The 24,557-nt window shown below is 44.8% G+C and overlaps 1 protein-coding gene across 1 annotated transcript; it reads right to left on the bottom strand.

The window, feature by feature from the left end:
• Window positions 1-24,272, bottom strand: LOC148477372 (protein kinase C delta type-like). The gene is made up of 9 exons (XM_088456833.1): window positions 23,879-24,272; window positions 7,852-7,952; window positions 6,832-7,002; window positions 6,550-6,641; window positions 5,653-5,715; window positions 5,301-5,439; window positions 4,587-4,859; window positions 2,816-3,215; window positions 1-251 (listed from the first exon to the last, which is right to left on the bottom strand). The coding sequence occupies exons 1-8, from the start codon at window positions 24,270-24,272 to the stop codon at window positions 2,937-2,939; spliced, it is 1,512 nt and encodes a 503-aa protein (XP_088312959.1). The 3' UTR covers window positions 1-251; window positions 2,816-2,936.
• Window positions 24,273-24,557: the final 285 nt, after the last annotated feature.

Below are 24,557 nucleotides of genomic sequence, written 5' to 3'. Positions count from 1 at the left end.
CATCTATCCCCGATTAAATCTCCCCTTAACCCTTCCCCTTAGCAATAATAATAGTAGTAATAATAGTTCAAATGATAATAAAAATAATAGGAATAATAATAGTAATAACAATTAAATAATAATAATAGTAATAACATCTAATGTATCTAAATTATTTGTAGAAAATGTAAAAATACAAAAAATATAAACATGTTTTAAAAATTCTAAAAACATAAACATGTTCTTCTTTTCTTCATCATGGTTCTGAAGTGCTGTGTAATAACAAAAAAAAAAGTAAGACTTTAATGTGTGTTTTCTATGGTAAAAAACACACACACTACAGTATCTTATTCTGTTTGTTGCTGTGTGATCCTGCACTATGGATGCAGAAGGTCTCCAACATGCATTGTCATCTCCTGCCAATATGTCTTATTTCTATACCCAGCACCCTCATCATTAGATCTCTCATATTGTGACTATTCATGATAGTAATTATCGGGATTCCGACCCCGATAATTAACATTCTAACTCGATGCAAGCGTGGAGACAGCTTATCCGAAAATCAGCTGTCTCCCCGAACTGTTTCACTGTTCCTTTCAGAGCAGTGAGACAAGTGCACATGCGTAACCTACAGGTCACGCATGCGCACAAGAGCCCCGTCGTGTAGAGGAAGGAGTCGGACAGGGGTGGAGGGATCCGAAAGAACCCTCTTCGCTATACGGGACTCCTTCCCATAGGAAGGAGTAGGTTGCGAGCCCGGAGCCAGAGCACTTGTCATCTAAAGATGGCGAATACTCCTGCACTCAAGCCTTGAAAATATTGTATTTTCGGAGCTTGATTAATTCTGACCCCATACTAGTGTATGGGGACAGTGGCCCATTCAGCGAGAGGAAGGTAAGCAGGAGATATCACGGATACCTTCTTGATGAATGGCCCGATAACTTAATTTCTACAATTGCAGGTGAAAATGTTCATTTTCCCCTGCTTTTATAGAAATTAAGTGATGATGAATAGGCCCCTATATGATGAAACAAGGGATGCACAGGATGTTATTGTTCATTTACTTATTTAATCAGTATGTGAGTTAATATATTCCCTATCCTGCATTACCTAATATCACATAGACAGCAGGCGCGTTACCAAATGGGATAGGCCATCCCCTTCCCCAAGTTCAGTCATACATTGTGTGGCTGCACAGTAACTGGGTATGAGATCTTCTTACACAGTAGCAAACTGATTGGTGGATGGTGCTGGTCATTCACAAGATGGAGTAGCTGGAGGTCTCCATACTTTAATTAGTGAATGTCTGAAACTATCCACTAATCAGAGTGCAGGCTGCTGTCACATGGCCTGTACAGTGCACAGACAGACTGCAAGACACCACAGGAGGGGTAAGTTATTTAATTGTTTCACCCTACAGATATGTGATCTAATTTCATAATAATTATACCAATAAACTTTTGGAAGTGGGCTCAGGGCCTGATTCAGAGCCGCTCGTAAGCGGGCGCTCGTTCACTCCGAGCGATGTTCGCACATCTGCGCATGCATATGGGTTGTAATGCGCATGCGCCAACCAGTCAGTGCGGTCGGAAATCGTCTGCTCGCAAAATAGCGAATGCCTGCTAATTTGAGTGACATGATGAGGCATTTGTGGGTGGTAACAGGGGAAGGTGCTTGAAAACTGGGAGTGGAGATCCGAACGCAGGTGTGCCAAATGGTCAAAACGGGCATTTTAAGGGTGTGCATAATTTACAAAGCAGCGTCATCGACCACGTCACTTGGTTGTCTTTTAGTCTGAACTGCTCGCATGATTGCGGTAGGAAAATGCTACCAGAAGAATAGCGAGCAGTTCATACGCCTTTCGATGTACTCGATTAATCTAATAAATAGCGGAGATGACGTATGATGCGAGCGGCCAAGGGGCGTCTTTACAAAATAGCGAGCGCATGTTTTGTTCGCTCGCTCAGACATAGAGGCGTCAACAGACCGCAAAGAGCGAGCGCTCAATTTAAATAGCCAGCCCCTTTTTCTGAACGACCGTCCACAAATTCCAGCTCTGAATCAGGCCCTCAGTCCAGGGTCGTATCTATAATGGGTGCAGGCTGTGCGGGGAACATGGGCCCCTGGGTCAAAGGGGGCAACGCACTGCACACCCTGCACCCATAATATTACGTACCTCTCCAGAGTCGCACATCAGTGCGGGGGTCCTGCGCTGTAAAACGACCACGGTGGCCATTTTCCTGTTGTTTGCGCATGCGCAGTACAGGGAAAATGGCCGCCTCTGCAGTGCCCAGAGTCTATACCTCCAGCGCTGGCCGCGCACAGCTCAGTGCACTGCCGGCCGCCGGGCGGAGAGGAAGGGGCCTATGTCGGAGACTGCACACGGGCCCCCTCCTCTCTAGAAACGGCGCTGGCTCAGTCTCATAATTACTTCAGAGATCTGATTTTATATTATATTATATAGAAGGTAGATTTAAATTATATTATGCTGTATTATATTATGTATATTATATTGTGCTGCTAGAGATCTACGGTCTCATTTAGCATTATTGCAGAGATTGGTAAGGAGGGGAATATTTTACATTATAATGTCATCAGAGATATGGGGCCTGATTTTGAATTACAGAGATTGAAGTATGGGGTACTCTATATTAAAATGCCAACAGAGATCTCATGAACAACCATGGCTGTGTATGAATCTAATAATTAAGACACTTTCATAGAGGAGCTGACTATAAAACCTCAAAGTTCAATATTATCACCAGCATCAATCAACTGATTTGCTGAGTGACAGACATGAGCCCTGAGATGTATAAGTCACCCTCTTAGAATTTACCTTCTTCATCCAGCGAGAAGTCTAAACTATTCCTGCTGGGAGGTGGTGGCATAATCTGTAGAGCACATCCTCAGAGGTGACCTCAGAAGAATAGAAAAGAAAATGTGTTAAAATTATACTCTTAACTTATAAAGAGAATATACACATACAATATAAACATGAATACAAAAACCATCAGCTTAAAACCATCTCTTCGTTCCATAACCATCTTCCAGGTGTTAGGCCATCTCGCTCCATGCAGTTGGAAGGCTGGTGTTCTGGGGATGGTCCTCCAGTTGGAGCCCACATATGAGAACCCTCTGAACAGCTCCTGGTCCATTGAGCTCAGTGGTGTTATCTGAGCCTCTGCTGCTTCCATCTCCTCGATGTTACATCCTCTGGAGCTGTGTTCAATGGTGGGCTACAGGAAGAAGAGACAAATAAACATCCATGTACTCAAATCTGATTTCAAATTCATAAAAGCTAAAAGTGTTAGAAAAAAGTAAGATGTGACATGTATCTATGGATCCGCTGATAGCACAGACTAATGTAGTGTGGTTCTGCCTCTCTATAAAGGGTGCGGGGTGTGCGGTGCATATATTGTAGGCTGCAAAGTCTACTGGCGCCCAAACCATACCAGGGCCAAAACTAGGATTTTTCACACCCGCGGGAAGGCAGTAATTTGGCCCCTCCCCCCCAAATAAACAACAAAGAAGACATTTTTTTACGTGCAATGCATGTGCACTCCTGAAAAAATTGTGTTGTTTCATGTATTACATTACGCCACACAGTAACGCCAACAACACATTATACCACAGTAATGTCCCTTACAACACATTATGTCACACTAATGCCCCTTACACATTATGCCACAGTAATGCCCCTTAAACATTAAGCCACCTTAATACCCCTTACACATTATGCCACAGTAATGCCCCTTACACATTATGCCATAATAATGCCCTCTTACACATTATGCCACAGTAATACCCTTTACACATTAACCCACCATAATGCACCTTACACATTTATATCCCCCTTCCTTCCCCGAAGCCTCTCACCTTGTTCCCAGGATTTGAAGCCTCTCACCCTAAAATTTGGAGCTGCACGCCGCATTGGCAAGCTTGCTTTCCAGCTAAGGATTTGGGGCCACATGCCTGCATTGGCAGGCAACCGTCCACAGCCCTTGAGAGACAAACACCACCATCATTCTAATGCGATACCGGTCACGGGCCATTCAGAACTTGCAGACTGGCAGCCGCTGCTGATTTGCAGCTGGCCCATGAGTTCTGATTGGCTCTCAATTGGCGCTACAAGAGAATGATTGCAGCTCTGTGTCTCTGCAGGGCAGCGGGCGGCTGCCTGCCAGTCCTGGCGTGTGGCTCCAAACCCACACTAACAGCCAGGTACCTAGGCCCCCGCTCAACAGCTTGTTCTCAGTGCCCCCAAGACCAGCGTCAAGGGCACGTGCCCCCCTAGTAGCTACCCTGACCATACACCCTGCACCCATGTTCAATACTTAGCTCTCCGGAGTTCCATGTTGGCAGTGGCTGGACTCAATATAATAATGTATATGAAATCACTTACTACATATGGGTGCAATGTGATTGCATTTATTTCACTAGCTAAATAAAGCAGGTAATGCCACAGTGATCACCATGTGGATAGGCTGAGCGATGTCCTCTCATCATAAAATGATAGTTGACTTTCATCTTTTTATTATATTTGTAAATGACCCTTATTATCTTTAAATGCATTAATTGTGCAAAACTGCATTTTTTCCTATACTTACTGGGTCAGGGACATGTGGTGGTGGGAGTCTAAGGGCTTCCAGCGAGACCCAATCCATACGCTGGAACAAAGGATGCTGGCGGATGTTTCCGGTGACTCCCAAACGCCTGGATGGATTTTTACACAGGAGCTGCTTAATGATGTCTTTAGCCACAGCTTCTGCCTCGTGGAACCGTCTGGGATGGAAGCGACGGGTTCCGGTAATCATTTCATTAATGATGACACCAAATGAATACCAATCCACTCCAGCGTTGTACTCCTCTCCTGCCAGCATCTACCATAAGAGAGATATTATAGCACATTGTTACTCTATCATTATCTACTATATGCATGTGTCTGTGTCTCATTGGCACTAGTTCTTTGCTATTATCATCCCACCTCTGTCAGTAGGTAACACTTTGGGCAGCATTCTATTAGCTGAGTCTTTGCCGCAAATTGCTTAAAGTGGCTAAAAACGTCACAACCGTGACTAGGAATGGTCATAATGTTTTATTTGTGTGTGGTGTAACCATTTTTTTCTCCATATGGAGAGTTTTTTCTATGTTTTAGAAAAGATTTTTACATTTTATGCCTAAAAGTGATGTATACACTGTATTTTGCAGTCAAAACAAATGGCAAAAAACATTGATTAATAATGTAATAAGTGTATGTGACATCTGCAAGGCGTAAGCCGGAGCATATGCTGCTGATAGTAATAATATATTATACCCCTCACCTCTGGTGCCATATATCCAGGGGTTCCAGCGTATGCTGTGGCTGTCTGGTCACCAAAGATGTTATCGATTGCCAGGCCGAAATCAGCAATTTTCAGATGACCAGACTCTGCCATCAGGATGTTATCTGGCTTTAGGTCTCTAAAAAGAAAGATTTATAATAAATGAGAACTGTTTTGTCTAGTGAGAAATATATACTGTACATGAATTACCAGTAGTATTACAGGAGTCACATTTTGCAGACAGCGCCACCTAGTGATTACAGTGATTTCAGTTCTTACTTTAAGCGTAATAAGAAAGTGCACATCACTGTGACCTGATTATGTATGAAATTGGAATTATTAGTATAATTACCGATGGATGACACCCTTAGAGTGCAGGTGTTGTACACCACATGTGATCTCAGCTGCGTAGAACCTTAAAGAGAGGAAATGACTGTAACTTGTTGACATTAGAGAAAGGTAGAAAACCTGATATTCCCACTTACCCCCTCATGTCATAACACTGCCCCTGTCACATGACACCCTATTATCACTGACACATTCTCACAACTATGCCCCCACATGATCAGCACATTGACATATATGCAAGACATTCCATGATCTAATAGGCCATATGTTAGCAGGGCTATCAAGACAATGGTGGGACCAGGTGATATATAGGGGGTGTGGTCAAATCCCCCTGAAAAAAATTAGTGGAAAATACTATGTGCACCTGCAAAGGGGGGTGTTTATCCCCCTCGACAGCTGGCCCAGGCACCCTGCCAAGCCCCTCAAACAAGTCCAGGTCCCGGTAATTAGTATCTGCTCCCCCTTCTCTCTGTGCCCCTGCATGTTATTCTATCCATACTCACATTCCACATAAAGACTTAATTAAGGTGATCAGACCGTACCTTAATGAAAAGATTACATTGAACATTTGCCATTCTCTGGAGAGGATGGCCCAGGTGTATGGGATGGGGGCATGTACATTAAAGTCTGCATTTTATTTAAGTCTAACTCATTTCAATGCAGATGTAATGCAGCTCAAAACTGAGTATTATTATCTTAAACAAGCTCTATTGAAAAGGACAAGGTACCCCAGTAATGTTAGCTGCTGGGCCATCTAGCATCCCAGCTTTGGGTAAAGGTGTAGGGGTAGGAAATATTAAGGGGAATTTACAAAAGGTGTACAACCCTTATACTGTCCCTATCTCTGCACACCCTGTTACAGTTCATTTCAGTACATGTCTGTTGTATTTGAGGTGCTTACGTTGCGCTGGTGATGTCCAAGCGGCCTTTCCTCTGCAGGAACTGGTATAAGTCCCCGCCACTCGCGTATTCCAGACCCAGAAATAGATGGTTCTGTTTCATTGGACACACACAATAGTCATATAATACATTTTATTAGGAGAACATGGCAACAACTCCAAGTGAGCGAACTGGCTCATAGTAACATTATTACCCAAGAAGAGATGAATCCTGTATATGTTAGATGTGTAAATATAAATAAAGAATCCCAACTAATGATCCTTGTCTAAGAAATACACTGTACCGTGGTCTGGAAGGCAAGGTGACCATGGATGAGGAAGGCACTACCAGACGCAACCTCTAGCACCCTGCGCTCCACAAACACCAGCTCCGGGTCCTTCAATAGCAGATTTCTCTTCCTGATGACCTTCACTGCCAATCGCTGACCAGTCAGAGAGTCCTCAGCCAGCAGGACCTACAGGTGATAGAGGCATACACACACAATCATATTTCTACTTACATTTTATTACCTCCATACGCATCCAGGTAGCTCCATATCTTTAGAGGTTAGCGGTATATTGTATTTCCAGTGTCATTAAAGTAAAAAAAAATGTCATTTTTACATATTATTTGATTCTATAACAGAGTAGACTGTGGATGATATTTCTGTAAATGACAATAGTAATATGCAGTCAGCCAGCACAGGAGTAAGGCCTACCCGGCTACTTTCCTGGAATGAGAATCCAGAATATTCCCAGATTAATGATGTGACTGAGGGTAATAGTGCCATTAAGTCCTGCCCCCACTGCAGGGCCGGATTAAGGGGGGGGGGGGTGATGGGGTGGTTGTCCCTGGGCCCCACACACGGAGGGGCCCCTACACTTGATCAGTGTGACCCTGCCGAGAACAGGTGTCCAGTGACAGTGCCGCTGCATACAGCTCAAAGTGGCTCCCGAGTCTTCTTCTCACCGGCGCCACGTGACACATTACGTTCGTGACGTCGATTGGAGGACCAGGCAGCAGCTCTGCCGGGAGGAGGTCACGCCCGCACGCCGTCACTCAGATAAGTCAGCGGCAGAGTCTTTGGGGGTAGGAGGGCAGGAGGCTTAGGGGGAAGGGGGGAAGCTCCATGTGGCTTGAAGGGGCCCCCGCAATTTAAGGGGCCCCCACAAGCCTTAATCTGGCCCTGCCACACTGCTTTATGGTGATGCTTAATGACGTACATGGAGTGACAATGATAATATATTCATGATGCCTCCTTTACTACAATGTCTGAGTCACACAGTTGTTACCTGAGTTATGTAACCACAGTCACATGACTTACCTTCCCAAAGCTGCCCTGGCCCAGTAGATGGCAGAAGGACAGCCTCTTGATGTATGTAGAGACTGTTTCTCCAGGAGCAGCTTCCTGAACACCACTTCCTCCTTAAAGGGATAAAAAAGTGAACAATGTAACATTTACTATTCAGAGTTAGGGCTCTATTTATTATCATTAGTTTTACTAAAATTAAGTGAAAAAGGGTGTTTTCACACCCTTTTCACAATATTTTAGTTTCACCTAAAGTTACTACAGGGAAATTGGAGTACAATTCGTAAAATTCTACTCCAACCCCTACGTATCACTTATTTTTAGTAATCAGATCGCATTTCCCATAATTGGAATGGGAAATGCGATTTTGTGTGCAAGTTACTAAAAATAAATTGTGAAAAATATACCTGGGGAGGCCCTGTGATAATAACGCCACCTGGAGGTGGCATTATCCAGGGTCTCCTCCGGTTACCGGACTCCTGCTCCACTCTAACATGCAGAGCAGAGCCCGGAGTTGGCCCCAGTGATCAGCTGTGTGGTGGGGTAATCATTTAGCAGTGGATGGGAACTGTTCATTTAATGATGAGGGATATTAATATAATAGTGGCATCTTGGCAATGTCTATTCATTTAAGGTGGGGATGAGGGATATTTATTAAATATTGATGTTATTATGGGCTTTATAGGATGGAAGGTATATTTATTTATTGGGGATGGCTACATGGCATCAACAGTGGTTATGTTTATTATGTTGGTCTCAGAATGGGAGATGTGAAATGACTGAGCAGTGAGCGCTGTATACCGTGATCACTCGCACCGCCGGTATTCTGTGCTGACTGCCCCAAGTCCTGACAATGCGCTTGTGCTGCTGCGCAGTGTGTAACTTCCCGTGTCCCCATACAACTGCATGCCTGAAAACTCTGTAACCCTGGTTGTCTCTAGAATATGTGTTATTTATAGAGATGAGCGGTTCGGATTCTGTGGAATCCGAACCGCTCCGAACATTGGGGATCCGAGTCCACCCGAACCCTGTTCGGGTGTTCACCGCCTGACTCGGATCCCCGTTCGGGGCCGAACGGCGGCCGCCTGATGTCGGATTCTCACTAGAGAATCCGACATCAGGTCTCCTCGCGTGTAGGGCAGAGCGCAGTGATAGCGCTCTGCCCTACACAGACACAGACACACAGCCGCCAGCGGCAGCTGTGTGTTTGTTACAGCAGCCAATGAGAGTCACACAGACTCTCATTGGCTGCTGCACGGAGGGAGCCGGCTGGAGCTCACACATGAGCTCCGTCTTCCGGCTCCCTCCTCAGCGTGTGACAGAGCGGACGGCGCGGGAGCGGGGATACAGGTAAGTTTTATTTTTTTTATTTTTTTACTTGTCAAAGGTCCGGGGGCGCTACTGGGGGGGGGGGTCTGCACTACTGGGGGGGTCTGCTACTGGGGGGGGCTATACTACTGGGGGGGCCATACTACAGAGGGGCCTGCTACTGGGGGGGCTATACTACTGGGGGGGGGTCTGCACTACTGGGGGGGGTCTGCTACTGGGGGAGGCAATACTACTGGGGGGGCCATACTACAGAGGGGCCTGCTACTGGGGGGGCTATACTACTGGGGGGGGGTCTGCTACTGGGGGGGCCATACTACTGGGGGGGATCTGCACTATTGGGGGGCCATACTACAGAGGGGCCTGCTACTGGGGGGGGGGCTATACTACTGGGGGGGTCTGCACTACTGGGGGGGGTCTGCTACTGGGCAGGGCTATACTACTGGGGGGCCATACTACAGAGGGGCCTGCTACTGGGGGGGGCTATACTACTGGGGGGGGTCTGCTACTGGGGGGGCCATACTACTGAGGGGCCTGCTACTGGGGGGGGCCATACTACTGGGGGGGCCTACTACAGGGGGGCCATACTACAGGGGGGGCCCATACTACAGGGGGGGCTACTACTGGAGCAGCCTACTACTGGGGGGGCCTGCTACTGGGGGAGCCATACTACTGGGGGAGCCATACTACAGGGGGGGCCCATACTACAGGGGGGGCTACTACTGGAGCAGCCTACTACTGGGGGGGCCTGCTACTGGGGGAGCCATACTACTGGGGGAGCCATACTACTGGGGGGGCATACTACTGGGTGGCATGCTAATGGGGGGCATACTACTGGGGGGGCCTGCTAATGGGGGACATACTACTGGGGGGGCCTGCTAATGGGGGGCATACTACTGGGGAGCATTCAACTGGGGGCACTGCATAGTGGACCGTACTACTAAGGGGACTGCATAGGGGGCACCACTGCTGGGGGACATTGTGTAAGGGACACCGCTACTGTGGGCATTGTGTAAAAGGGTCACTACTGTGGGCATTGTGTAAAAGGGGCACTACTGTGTGTCGTAACATAAATAAGAGACACTACTTTATGGTGTAATGTGAATCAGGCCCTATGTGCGGTGTAATGCTAATAAGATTGTGCACTGTGACTCCTAGGGCCGTAGCCCACTTTGTAAACAAGTACTGTGACTCTGCTGGCCGTACCCCACTGGGTGGGTGCACTACTTTTCATTTCTGCCACTGCTGTGTGGCAATGTGTCATAGATGTGCTTTATACTGTGGTGTCTGTGTCGTTGTGCCGCTGCTTTGTCGCTTAGTAACCAGTCAGCTCACTGCAACCTTTGGCCAATAATGTTGAAAACAATATTATAAGCTGTGATATGGTCTAAATTGACTGGAAATTAATGTTATTGAGGTTAATAATACTCTAGGAAGAAAAAAAAGACCAATTTATGTGATTTTAGCTTTTTTTGTCAATTTTTGTAAAAAAATCCAAATCCAAATCCAAATCCAAATCCAAAGCCAGTCACCGCAGTTTGGCAAATCCAAATCCAAATCCAAATCCAAAGCCGGACGACGAATTAGAACCAAATCCAAATCCGGCAAAAATGGTCCGGCGCACATCCCTAGTTATTTATTAATGGCAATGTGAAGGCACAATTGTCCCCTGTGGGCTATATTGCACTTTATACATTATATTGTGTAGGAATAATGTACTATAACTGTGAGGGAGGAGTGCTAGTCCCTTATTTTGCCAGGGGCCTTCGTCATATAAACTCTAGGTGGGGTCAGGTAGGTATTTGAAGACCCCATAGCAAAAGTTTGAGAAGGCCCCTATGTAGCACCCAATGGCAGTGTATTACTGGCCTCCAGGGGTACAGGGGAAACCCCTGGTGGGCCCCACTGCCCAAGGGCCTACCTTCTTCTCTAGTGCTCAGGTTCCAGACTGTACACTTGAATTATTAATTATACATATGTTAAATTATACTGCACAGAACTATGATGTATTTTCTACAATGCATTGCTGTTATTAATCTTGTACATTATCTTGCATGCATTAGCAGTATTTACTATATAGATTATTCAAGGGACCCAGACCATGCACTCTTGATGGTTAGCCAAGTCTCTGTGGAGGCTGGCCACAACCCCAAATATGGGCCCCTATCACTGCATTCCCCCGGTGGGTCCTTCATGCTCCAGTCCGAGACTGCCCAATGGTAAAAAATATAACACATATAACTTTGACAAGGTAGATCAGCCCTCCTCAGCACTGGGTCCTAAAGCAGGTGTACCCCTTGCACCTATTGTAGTTAGTAGGGATTAGCACAAGATGAGAAGTCAAGGCTAAAGCAACATGCAGGGCTGGCACGAGGCATGTTCAACCATTGCAGTCAAACAGGGGCGCCACCCCATTGATGGCGTACCCCTGCCAATCTTCCCGATTTTCAGCGGGACAGTCCCGTTTTTTGGGCACTGCCCTGCTGTTCAACCCGCGGGCTGAAGGGTCCCGCTGGTGGTCGGGAGGTTGGACACTCCCACCGCCGCAGCTGTGCCGGCCCCATAGAAAAGTAATGGACAATTCAGTGTAGGAAGAGGGCTGGGGGCAGCCCAGCTACTGAACGAGTGCTGGGCTTGCCCCCGGCCTGACGTTAAATGGGAGAAGTGCCATACAGGCACGTCCCCAATTAGTGTCACTTAGGGGGCATGGTCTATGATAATTAAGCCACGCCTCCTTTTTGGGCGCTCACGACTTCACCGAGCGCAGGGTGAGGGGCATCGTATTCCCTCTCCACACAGGGCGTGACACCTCCTCGAGCCGGCCCTGGTAACATGCAATAGTATGTGGAGTTGCAGCAACTCAAGTTGGAGCATATTACAGTAAACAGACCTAAATACATAAAAAACGCTATAAAGTATTCAGTTATACCCCATGTATTTCATTAATGTAGAGGTCAGATTGTATGCTGTGCTCCATTTTGTTGTGGCTAAAGGGTATTGACATTTAAAATACTCCCTGGAACTACAATGAAACATCTTACAATGGAATTGTTTCCTCTATGAGTAACAAGTAGATATAGCTTATTATGAGCATCTCCACATAATTGTGGGCTATGCAGGGATTGTGCATATGTGTAAATACACCTGTATATATTCAGGAGGATCTCTTGCACCAGGGAAAGGGCTGACACAAGTGAGAACTGAAAATAATGACATCTATGACGCCAAGCATACAGATTGTAGCAGTCCAGTCACAAGGATGCATACAACTCAGCGTGTGGGTGATATCTGTATTTAGGGCCTGATTCATTATAGATCGCTATTGTGATCGTAGCTGTGATAATGCATGCAGTTCTGCTGCGAAATATGCTAATGTTTGCAACCACTCAGCCAGCATAGAGACGCCCACTACCGCTTTCTCACATCCGTAATACCTCTCAGTCCTGCGTATAAATCGGTAACAATGAGTAACATCGGCCCCTCACACAGAATTACAGCAGGTCTGACCTATCAAATTTTGCAATCGATAGAGGTTTTTAGCATAATCATGGCCAAGGTTATGGGCCTACCCTCCACATCCAGGTAACCTCTTTAGGGTAGGTCCCTAACATACTAGGGGTCAAATCCAGAGTGCAGGACACCCCCAAACTAGCCCAGCTAAGCCACCCTAGGGCACTGCCATAATAGGAAAAGTGAAGTGTAAAAGAAATAGTTAAGAGCAGCCACAGCTGCATATTATATATATATATATTCAGGGTGTGCAGTCCAGGAATCTTTCCTATATACTGAATCTTTCCTGTCTCAGGAATTGCAGGTTCCGTTGCATGCAGTGAGTACTCAGGCTGCATATGTCGTCACAGTAGCTAATGTATGCACACCCATGTAATGGCGTTCAAACGGACAGGCACACCTGGGTTTCTCTTACCACTCCCTCGTCACCACCCCCAAACACTGACATCCCATCACTCACTCTGCGATGGCTTTCTATCTGCGTGTGTAAATGCAATGCTAACCTTCACATGCGCACTGCGGTGCATACACATGCGCAGTATGCACCATTGACCGATATGCGTATGCAGTTGCAATTGCGATCCATGCTGTTTCAGGCCCTTAGTTCCATATATGCAATGCTGGAGCTATTATGGCCAACTCGCATTGCACTCTGCATTTAAAACCAGACACATGATCATTACCCAGCTGCATGCAGTCAGCTGTTATCATGCTTGTAATTAACCAGTTTATTTAAGGTGGTAAAATATTATGGTTTTACAGATGCAGCAAACAGAATGTATTATGCTATTTATTCATATAACCCGGGTTACTGACAGCTTAACTCAGACCCTCCAACGCATACTTGTCTACTCTCCCGGAACTCTCCCGATAATCGGGTGCTGCTCCTGGCACCCCGCAAGACTAGGCAAGTCCCCCGGAATGGCCTCCGGCACCTCGCAAACCCGCGAAAGTGGGCAGTCCGGGGGTGCGATGACACGATTCGCGCTGAATCTCGTCATCGTAGCCCCGCCCCCTGCCTTATAATGCCAGTAATATTAGCATTCTAAAGCGTGGGGGTTGGGGCCACTATGATGCAATCGCGTTGCCACACCCCCGCTCCGCCTACCTAAACCGCCCCCACCCTCCCTGCTGGACGGACCTGGAAGCCCCCTCCCGAAGCCCCCTGCAGAAAAGTCGGTAAGTATGCTCCAAAGTGACCATTCCATTAGGAATAAAATGCTCTGCTCCTGGACTTCCCTCTTAATTTATGATTGCAGACACCAGTGCTGAAACACCTGTCTCATCAATTACCTAGTTCAGCACAGGTGACTGCAATCATACATTAGGTGGGACCCCAGGAGCAGAGCATTTTGTATCTAATGGAATAGGTCATGTTAACTATGATTCAAGATATCAGAGATTTAGTTGTGACAAACCATTTACTGCACTAAATCCTGCCCCATATGTAAATAACTGGATAAAACCACATACTCTTCAGTAGTAAACATATACCTATTGTAGTCAGCTGTAAGGTGCCCATGCAGGAGAGCACAATCTCTTTCTCATAGTAATTATGCCTGCTGCCCCTTTACATTAAGCATCCTATTTCCATAGCCATGTAACAGCACTGGGTGTGGTTATCATTATCTAGTCCCCTATGCCCGATATCCCCTAACAATGCATGATAAAAGGGAAATGCTGCATTTTCCATCTAGAAGGATTAATCACCCCCTCCCTCGGACACATACAGGGGTATTCAATATGGGAGCGATAAGTCCGTTTTTGCGTTAATATTGGAGGTATGACATCATTATCGCAGGTTTTACTTTTACACCGTATTCAATTTCAGAGACATCGCATTTTTGAAAAGTCGAAGTTAAAAAACGGGGATAAGTTTTCACCATTGAATAGGTGTCGAAAAAAAGTGCAGAATTGGGGTTTAGGGGTGCAGGCTTAAAAAAAATAGCCTGCACCCTTCAGAATGACCCCTTGAAACGATCTGTGTAAAAAAAAAAAAAAAAAATCGGGACAGCCCAAAAAAAGCACTTGGAATTTGGGGGCCAAAAAAAAAATGTTGGGGAACAAAGTTAAAAATAAGGTGAACTTGACTCTGGGGGGTCCCCAAGTATGCCCCAGGTGTTTTTTTCATTGCAGCTGCTTGTGCAAGTGGGTTTTTCACGATTTTTTCAAGTATGTTTAGCAACTTTAAAATATGCTGACCCCCATTTTCAAGTACCCCAAATTTGCTGGGCATAGTTATTTTTCCCAAAAAAAAATTCTAAATGCTCTTCTGCACCACCTTCTTCAAAGTCGCATTTATGCACTTGCCGCTGCTATTAGAAACCCAGACTTCCTTTAGGAGTTAAAAATGAGGGTACCCATAGTGATCCCCCATGTCTACACATCATTAGGGGGGTCCCTAGAATAATGTAGGGTTCCACCGTATTTAGAAACCAACACCAGACTGCAGGGACAAGTGCTGGTTTTAAATATAGGGGGCAAAAACGACGTGGGGTACCCCCTATATTTAAGACCAGCACCAGACCCAACCGACCGGGGTGCAATGCCACAGCCCGGAGACCCAATCACCGGGGCTCCAGGTCCAAAGCATTACACCCCAAGTCGGTCAGCGTAAGCCGGTGATCGCGGGGGAGTCTGGGACCCCCCAAAAAAGTGTCCCCCCTCTCCCGAGCACCACAGGCTTACGCTGAAGCCTGGGGCTCATCCCCATACCCCTGGAGCGGTGGGTATGGGGGTAATAGGGGGGCCAAATAATGTAAAACTATTGTACTTTACAGTGGAACTACAAGTGCCAGCATGCCTGCCATTTTGCACTTGTGGAACTACAAGTGCCAGCAGACATGCGGCACCTGTAATTTCACTGTAAAATAAATAGTTAAAAAAAGACAAAACACACACACCGTGATTAGTATAAGTTTATTACATACACCTACCCATTCACACATACTTACCTATACCAGAAGTTTCTGTCCCCTTGTCCAAGTAGAGATCCATGGTAGCTGGCCCTGCAAGGAAGATTTCATACTCACCTACATCCAGCGCTGGTCTCCGTAGTAGTCCATGGGATTTAAAAAAAAATAAATGAGTTACCCGATCCACGCTACTAGCTATGTGTATGTGTGTTGTCACACATACACATGGCTCCCGAATGGCCACTGCCGGCACCTCACGGGGCATTGCAGTCCCGTCAGCCAATCAGCGGCAGCGCTGACTGTAGAGCGCCCGCTGATTGGCTCCGGCAACTGACAGTTCCCACGTGGTGTGACTCGACCACGTGGGAACTGTCAGTAGCTGGAGCCTATCAGCGGCAGCGCTACAGTCAGCGCTGCCGCTGATTGGCTGATGGGACTGCAATGCCCCGTGAAGTCCCGGCAGTGGCCATTCGGGAGCTATGTGTATGTGTGACAACACACATACACATAGCTAGTAGCGTGGATCGGGTAACTCGTTTATTTTTTTTTAAATCCCATGGACTACTACGGAGACCAGCGCTGGATGTAGGTGAGTATGAAATCTTCCTTGCAGGGCCAAGTTGTAAGGATCTACTGGACAAGGGGACAGAAACTTCTGGTATAGGTAAGTATGTGTGAATGGGTAGGTGTATGTAATAAAGTTATACTAATCACGGTGTGTGTGTTTTGTCTTTTTTTAACTATTTATTTTACAGTGAAATTACAGGTGCCGCATGTCTGCTGGCACTTGTAGTTCCACAAGTGCAAAATGGCAGGCATGCTGGCACTTGTAGTTCCACTGTAAAGTACAATAGTCTTACATTATTTGGCCCCCCTATTACCCCCAAACCCACCGCTCCAGGGGTATGGGGATGAGCCCCAGGCTTCAGCGTAAGCCTGTGGTGCTCGGGAGAGGGGGGACCCTTTTTTGGGGGTCCCCGACTCCCCCGAGATCACCGGCTTGCGCTGACCGACTTGGGGTGTAATGCTTTGGACCTGGAGCCCCGGTGTTTGGGTCTCCGGGCTGTGGCATTGCACCCGGGTCGGTTGGGTCTGGTGCTGGTCTTAAATATAGGGGGTACCCCACGTCGTTTTTGCCCCCTATATTTAAAACCAGCACTTGTCCCTGCAGTCTGGTGTTGGTTTCTAAATACGGTGGAACCCTACACATTTTGATCCCCGTATTTTTAGAAACCACCACTGGCTGGCTAGCCTGGGGCTGGTTTAGCTATTGGAGGGGGACATTATGTCATTTTTTTTCTAAATTTTTACAGATTTTTTTTACAGGTTAACAAAAATGGGAATTTTCGGGAAATATTCTAGGGACCCCCCTAATGATGTCTAGATATGGGGGATCACTTAGGGTACCCCCATTTTTAACTACTGAAGGAAGTTGGGGTTTCTAATAGCCGCGACAGGAAAAAACACCTGGCAAAGCTATTTAAAAACACGACTTTCTTTTGCAGGCAAAAACGGGGTTACCCATAGTGATCCCCCATGTCTGGACATCATTAGGGGTCCCAGGCATATTTCCCGAAAATTCCCGTTTTTTTCCTTAAATGGGGTCAAGTGGCATTTTTAAAAAAACAGGGATAATTTTTCAAATCACTATAGCAAGTGAAAAAAATGCAGAATAGGGGTTTGGGGGTGTAGGCTTATAAAAAATAGCCTGTAGTTTTGGGAATGTCCCCTTAAAAGGAAATGTTAAAAAAAAATGTCCCCATAAAATCGGGACACCATTACAAAAAAAAAAAAATTTGGGGGGGGGTAAAAAAAAAAAAATTATGTAAAAAAATTACCAAACTAACGAAATTATTTCTGGTGGGGTCCCCAAGTATGGGGCAGGTGTTTTATTCATTGCGCAAAGTAGCGGCAGGTGCACAAATGCAGAATTTTTAATAAACTTACTTTAGGGACATCAAAATATGCTAGTACCCATTTTCATGTACCCCAAATTTGATGGGACCACTTAAAAAAATGAAAAAAATAACGTAAGTGCTCTTCTGCAACACTTCTTCAATGTTGGGAAAAAAACACCTGCTGCGGCTATTTAAATCCCCGACTTTCATTTAAAGGCTAAAACGGGGGTACCCATAGTGATCCCCCATGTTTTTACAACTTTAGGGGGGTCTTACAAATTTTTTATGGAAAAAATCGTAACTTTATGCAAATCCAACTTCGGAGGTTCCCGTTTTCGATAATTTTATATTGAATACGGGGATAAGCGGGAGTGCGCCCGATACTTTAACGCAGAAAAAAACTCCGATATGAAACGTTAACTTCGGCAGTGAAGTTAACGTTTCATATTGAATACCCCTCTTAGAGGGGTATTCAATATGAAAGGTTAACTTCCCTGGCAAAGTTAACATTTCATATCGGAGTTTTTTTCTGCGTGAAGGTATGGTGCGCGCTCCCGCTTATCCCCGTATTCAAAATAAAATTAACGAAAACGGGAAACTCCGAAGTTGGATTTGCGTAAAGTTACGAATTTTTCCTTAAAATAATTGTAAGACCCCCCTAAAGTTGTAAAAACATGGGGGAACACTATGGGTACCCCCGTTTTAGCCATTAGTTGAAAGTCGGGGATTTAAATAGCCGGAGCAGGAGTTTTTTTCCAGACATTGAAGAAGTGATGCAGAAGAGCACTTACGTTATTTTTTTTCATTTTTTTAAGTGGTCCCATCAAATTTGGGGTACATGAAAATGGGTACTAGCAAATTTTGGTGTCCCTAAAGTAATTTTTTTTAAATTCTGCATTTGTGCACCTGCCGCTATAAATCTATTCTAGAAAACACCTGCCGCATACTTGCAGAATAGCCCTGAACCTATTTCCCTATTGTTTAACAATTGTTTCCCTTTTTTTTTTTTTGCAACCCAATTTTTAAATTCATTTTTTGGGGTGTCCCTGTTTTTTTTTTTTTTTTTTTTTTACTTTTTTTGACACAGTTCTTTTTTAAATGTCAATCTCAGGGGTGCAGGCTATTTTTTTTAAGCCTGCACCCCTAAACCCCAATTCTGCACTTTTTTTCGACACCTATTCAATGGTGAAAAGTTATCACCGTTTTTTATCAAAGACTTGTCAAAACTGCGATAAGTCTTTGAAATTGAATAGGGTGTAAAAGTAAAACCTGCGATAATGACTTCATCATTGCAATATTAACGCAAAAACGATGTTATCGCACCCATATTGAATACCCCTCATAGTGATTGCATTATGGCTGGTGGGGCAATTTAAGGCTAGGTGGTGCTAGGCAGCTGCAGAGGTGAAAGGACTGCAGATGAATAACATAGGGATAAATCACATACCTACAGTATAACCTAAGGCCATCAGGTTGAGGGGGAGGATATACAGATTGAGGGGACATGACAGCAGAAAAGAAGCTACAGAAGGTCACTAAGGGTATATCTTCAGTTGAGCCATAGGCAGGGCCGCCAACAGAAATCTTGCGGCCTGGTACACTGATATCTCTGGGGGCCCCCCTCGACCCCCCTCACCCACACATATCTCCCCTGCATTTGCCAAAACACGTGTTACAGCTATACATTGAACAGAGATACCCCCATATATATATTAGCTATACACTGAACAGAGATACCCCCATACATATTACAGAGACAATCAGCCTTTGTCACCCCTGTATTGCCACATACTACTGCAAGTCATATGTTGTAGAAGTAACCACATTATCATCTATAACTTGCCCAGGACCCCACGATAGACAGATAGATAGATAGATAGATAGATAGATAGATAGATAGATAGATAGATAGATAGATAGATAGATAGATAGATATAGGAGACAGATAGATACAGTCAGGTGCATAAATATTGGGACATTGACAGAATTTTCATATTTTGGCCTCTATTCACCACCACAATGGCTTTGAAATGAAACAAACAAGATGTGCTTTAACTGCAGACTTTCAGATTTAATTTGAGGGTAATTACATCCAAATCAGGTGAACAGTGTAGGAATTACAACAGCTTCTATATGTGCCTCCCACTTTTTAAGGGGCCAAAAGTAATGGGGACTATCAACTCAAAAGCTATTTTATCGACAGGTGTGGGCTATTCCCTCGTTATTTCATTAACAATTAAGCAGGTAAAAGGTCTGGAGTTGATTCTAGGTGTGACATTTGCATTTGGAATCAGTTGCTGTCGACTCTCAATATGAGATCCAAAGAGCTGTCACTATCAGTGAAGCAAGCCATCATTAGGCTGAAAAATCAAAACAAACCCATCAGAGAGATAGCAAAAACATTAGGTGTGGCCAAATCAACTGTTTGGAACATTCTTAAAAAGAAAGAACACACCGGAGAGCTCAGCAACACCAAAAGACCCGGAAGACCACGGAAAACAACTGTAGTGGATCACAGAAGAATTATTTCCCTGGTGAAGAAAAACCCCTTCACAACAGTTGGCCAAATCAAGAACACTCTCCAGGAGGTAGGTGTACATGTGTCAAAGTCAACAATCAAGAGAAGACTTCACAAGAGTGTATATAGAGGGTTTACCACAAGATGTAAACCATTGGTGAGCCTCAAAAACAGGAAGACCAGATTAGAGTTTGCCAAACAACATCTAAAAAAGCCATTACAGTTCTGGAACAACATCCTATGGACAGATGAGACAAAGATCAACTTGTACCAGAGTGATGGGAAGAGAAGAGTATGGAGAAGGAAAGGAACTTCTCATGATCCAAAACATACCACCTCATCAGTGAAGCATGGTGGTGTTAGTATCATGGCGTGGGCATGTATGACTGCCAATGGAACTGGTTCCCTTGTATTTATTGATGATGTGACTGCTGACAAAAGCAGCAGAATGAATTCTGAGTGTTTCGGGCAATATTATATGCTCATATTCAGTCAAATGCTTCAGAACTCATTGGACGGCGCTTCACAGTGCAGATGGACAATGACCCAAAGCATACTGCAAAAGCAACCAAAGAGTTTTTTAAGGCTAAAAAGTGGAATGTTATGCAATGGCCAAATCAGTCCCCTGACCTGAATCCGATTGAGCATACAATTCACTTGATAAAGACAAAACTGAAACGAAAATGCCCCAAGAACAAGCAGGAACTGAAGACATTTGCAGTAGAGGTGGCAGAGCATCACCAGGGATGAAACCCAGCATCTGGTGATGTCTATGCGTTCCAGACTTCAGGCTGTAATTGCCTGCAAAGGATTTGCAACAAAGTATAAAAAAGTAAAAGTTAGATTTAGGATTGTTTAGTTTGTCCCATTACTTTTGGCCCCTTAAAAAGTGGGAGGCACATATAGAAACCGTTGTAATTCCTACACCGTTCACCTGATTTGGATGTAATTACCCTCAAATTAAATCTGAAAGTCTGCAGTTAAAGCACATCTTGTTTGTTTCATTTCAAAGCCATTGTGGTGAATAGAGGCCAAAATATGAAAAATCTGTCAATGTCCCAATATTTATGCACCTGACTGTATGAGATAGATAGATAGATAGATAGATAGATAGATAGATAGATAGATAGATAGATAGATATGAGATAGATAGATAGATAGATATGAGATAGATAGACCATTTTAAAGCCACCCTCTGCTTATACCCATTTTTTTATATTATATATATTTGGCAGTAGCAGCACAGTGTTTTTGTTTTAAATATTATCCCATAATATTCTACATGTAAATCCAATGCAAAACTAATTAAATTAATTGATTTTGCTTACCGCATCTCACAGTTAGTGCGTGTTTCAGTCAGCTGCTGCGCTGCCATTCAGTGACTGTCAGATGCTATGGACTGGTTGGGACTGCCAGCCAGGGAAGGTCAGGTGTCATAGATAAGTGTCATAGATAGGATTCTGTAGTGTGGAGGGACTGGAGTGGAGGTGCTGCAGGGCTGCATATGGACAGTGCATATGGATTAGTTTTGCATTGGACACCATTACTGGGGGGATAGCTACTAGTGGGGGCACCATTACTGGGGGGGGCTACTACTACTGGGGACATCATTACTGGGGGGTAGCCACTACTACTGGGGACACCATTACTGGGGGGGAGCTAATACTACTGAGGACACCATTACTGTGGGGGACTACTACTACTGGGGACACCATTACTGGGGGGGCAGCTGCTACTGGGGGCACCATTACTGGGGGGGAGCTACTACTACTGGGGACACCATTACTGGGGGGGAGCCACTACTACTGGGGACACCATTACTGGGGGGGAGCTACTACTACTGAGGACACCATTACTGGGGGGGAGCTACTACTACTACTGGGGACACCATTACTGGGGGGGACTACTACTACTGGGGACACCATTACTGGGGGGGAGCTACTAGTACTGGGGACACCATTACTGGGGGGGACCTACTACTACTGGGAGCACCATTACTGGGGGGGAGCTACTACTACTGGGGGCACCATTGCTCGGGAGGAGCTGCTACTACTGGGGACACCATTACTGGGGGGCTACTACTGGGGGCACTGCATCGGGAGGGTGAACCTCTACTGGGGACTACTACTGGGGGCACTATATAAGGGGCTTACTACTAGGGGACCACTACTGGGGGCACTAATTAGGGAGAACCACTACAGGGTGCCCTGTATAGGGGGATCGCTGCTGGGGGCCTGCATAAGGGGGACCACTACTGGGGGCACTGAATAAGAGGAACTAATAAGGGGCTGCATAAGGGGGTCCACTACTGGGGCATTGCATACTGGGGGTACTGTATAAGCGGAACTAATGGGGGGCTGCTTAAGGGGGACCACTACTGGGGGTACTGTAAAAGGGGCACTACTATGGGCCTGCATAAGATTGACCACAACTGGGGACATTGTATACTGGGGGTACTGTATAAGGGGCACTACTGGGGTTAAGGTGCATTTGCAAAGGAATGGTCAGAGTTACGATAAAGGGGTGTGTCATGTTGACATGCCCCGTTTTTAAGTGACCACGCCCATTTTTCTGCCAGTTGTAGCCTTCCCAGTGCTTCTCTGGCTTGAATACATACTGCTTACCTTCCCAACATGCTCCTCCATCTCCAAATTGGAGTTTCTATAGAGGAGTGTATAAAGAGGCGCAATATGAAAAAGCTCAGGGATGAGCTATATATATATATATATATATATATATATATATATAAATGCATTTTTTACAAATCTGTGTCATTATACTGCTGGGAACAGCTACAGGGACTGATTGTACAAGATCCCTCTATCCTGGTTGTTTTCAGGCTGAAAGAAGGATTTTTCTTCATATGACACTATTCTGAGATGACATTGTATAAAATAAGCGTCTACACCTTTATTTAATGTTTTGATGCTTGATGAGTTGCAAAAATGTTAAAGAGCTGTAGGGAGCAATGGCTTCCGCTCTACAGTGTGATACTGTGCGAGCTGGTATTAATGGAGAAGATAATTGCGTTATCTTCTCTGGTAACACTTTGCTGTATATTGGGAATAGTACTGAAAAATGTGGTAACATTCATATCCGCATTGCTTAGTAGAAATTTGTTTGCTGAATAAAGCCCCAACTGTGATATTTTTAGGAAAAGCAACAGAGATCATTATCTACGTAAAAAAAAGACTAATAACAGACAGTCCTAGGTAGTCCCTTGAACAGCAAAGTAAATTTTTTGTATTTATTAATGCATATGTTAATCCATATAAATTAAGGTTGTTTATTGATTAGGCACATTTCATTACTGTGGTTCTTTTTCATAGAATATATGAAACTCTTTTTCTTTATATACTACACTTAAGCAAATTCTCGTTGGAATTACCACAACCCCACTAATGGCAGTATATCACCTCACTAGTGGTTGGCCTTACCCCTAAGTGGGACCCATGATTACATTCCCTTTAGGGGCAGTAGATGTAGTCTTGGACCATGCTAACTTGAGCAAGCAGTTAGAGACCCAAGAGATGGAAAATAACAGATAAAGAAGACTTTTAGCCAAATTAAACACATATTTCTAATTATATTCAGAATTTCAGCTGCAAATCCTAATATTGTTATACTGCATGTGATGGCCATAAATGATTACCTCAGATAATATTGAATAATTACTTCATAAAGGTTATCATATTTACCACCAGGCAAAAGGTACATAATTTGTTGGATGTGTGATTCTCATAGGAAATGGGTGTGGTAATTGTGGATAATGGGAGTGGTCTAAACTGTCCAGATTGTTTTTGTTGTTTTCTTGTAAGGTTTGTATTATTCCAAGTCTACTGGTTGTCATGTCTAATATATTGATACGGCCATACCTGCTCGTTCCTGTCTCCTTCTAGAGTTACCAAAGCGAATGACCTCCCCAGATGTTTTCCTTCTCTTCCTGTCTGCAATCATTCCACTGTCTATGCCAATTTCTTCTATCTGATCCTCTCTCTTCCTCCTCTTATCACTGTTTTGGCTGGTATAATCCATAGAAAAAAATTCCTGGCTCCCATCATCAGAGCTGTTTTCCACATGCAGGCACTTCTTCCTTCCTTTTGTGCGAGACTCGGTGGAAATCCTCTTTCTGGCCTTCTTGATCGCCCAAGACTCCTCCAAACTGTCAGATATCTTTCTTTTCTTCAAAGCCATCATCTTCTTTCTTCTCTTGTAGATAGAAAACTCCTCATCCTCTGAGCTCCTGGCTTCCTCCAGATGTGACGCCATCCTGCCGACAGTCCAACTGTCTCTGACTCCCAACTGCCACTCAGAGTTTTGAAAGTAAACAGCAGCAGGTGATCATGTGACAGCAGCATGGCAGCTGATGATGGCACCAGCTATGCTTTACCAGACAGCCCATCACCATAGATGATGCCCATCTCATGTAGCTACATTGTAGCTGATACTGTTACTTCTCCTATTACAATCAATTGATGTTGACAAATGCTTGAAGTTACAAATCAGGGTAATTAAAAAAAACATTAATTCATATACATTTTTGAGCTTGGAAGA

The sequence above is a fragment of the Taudactylus pleione genome, unplaced genomic scaffold, assembly GCF_031769625.1.
Source record: "Taudactylus pleione unplaced genomic scaffold, aTauple2 ptg000721l, whole genome shotgun sequence".
Lineage (NCBI taxonomy): Eukaryota > Metazoa > Chordata > Amphibia > Anura > Myobatrachidae > Taudactylus > Taudactylus pleione.
Note: the sequence above shows the minus strand (reverse complement) of the source record. Positions and strands in the feature narration are given on the sequence as shown.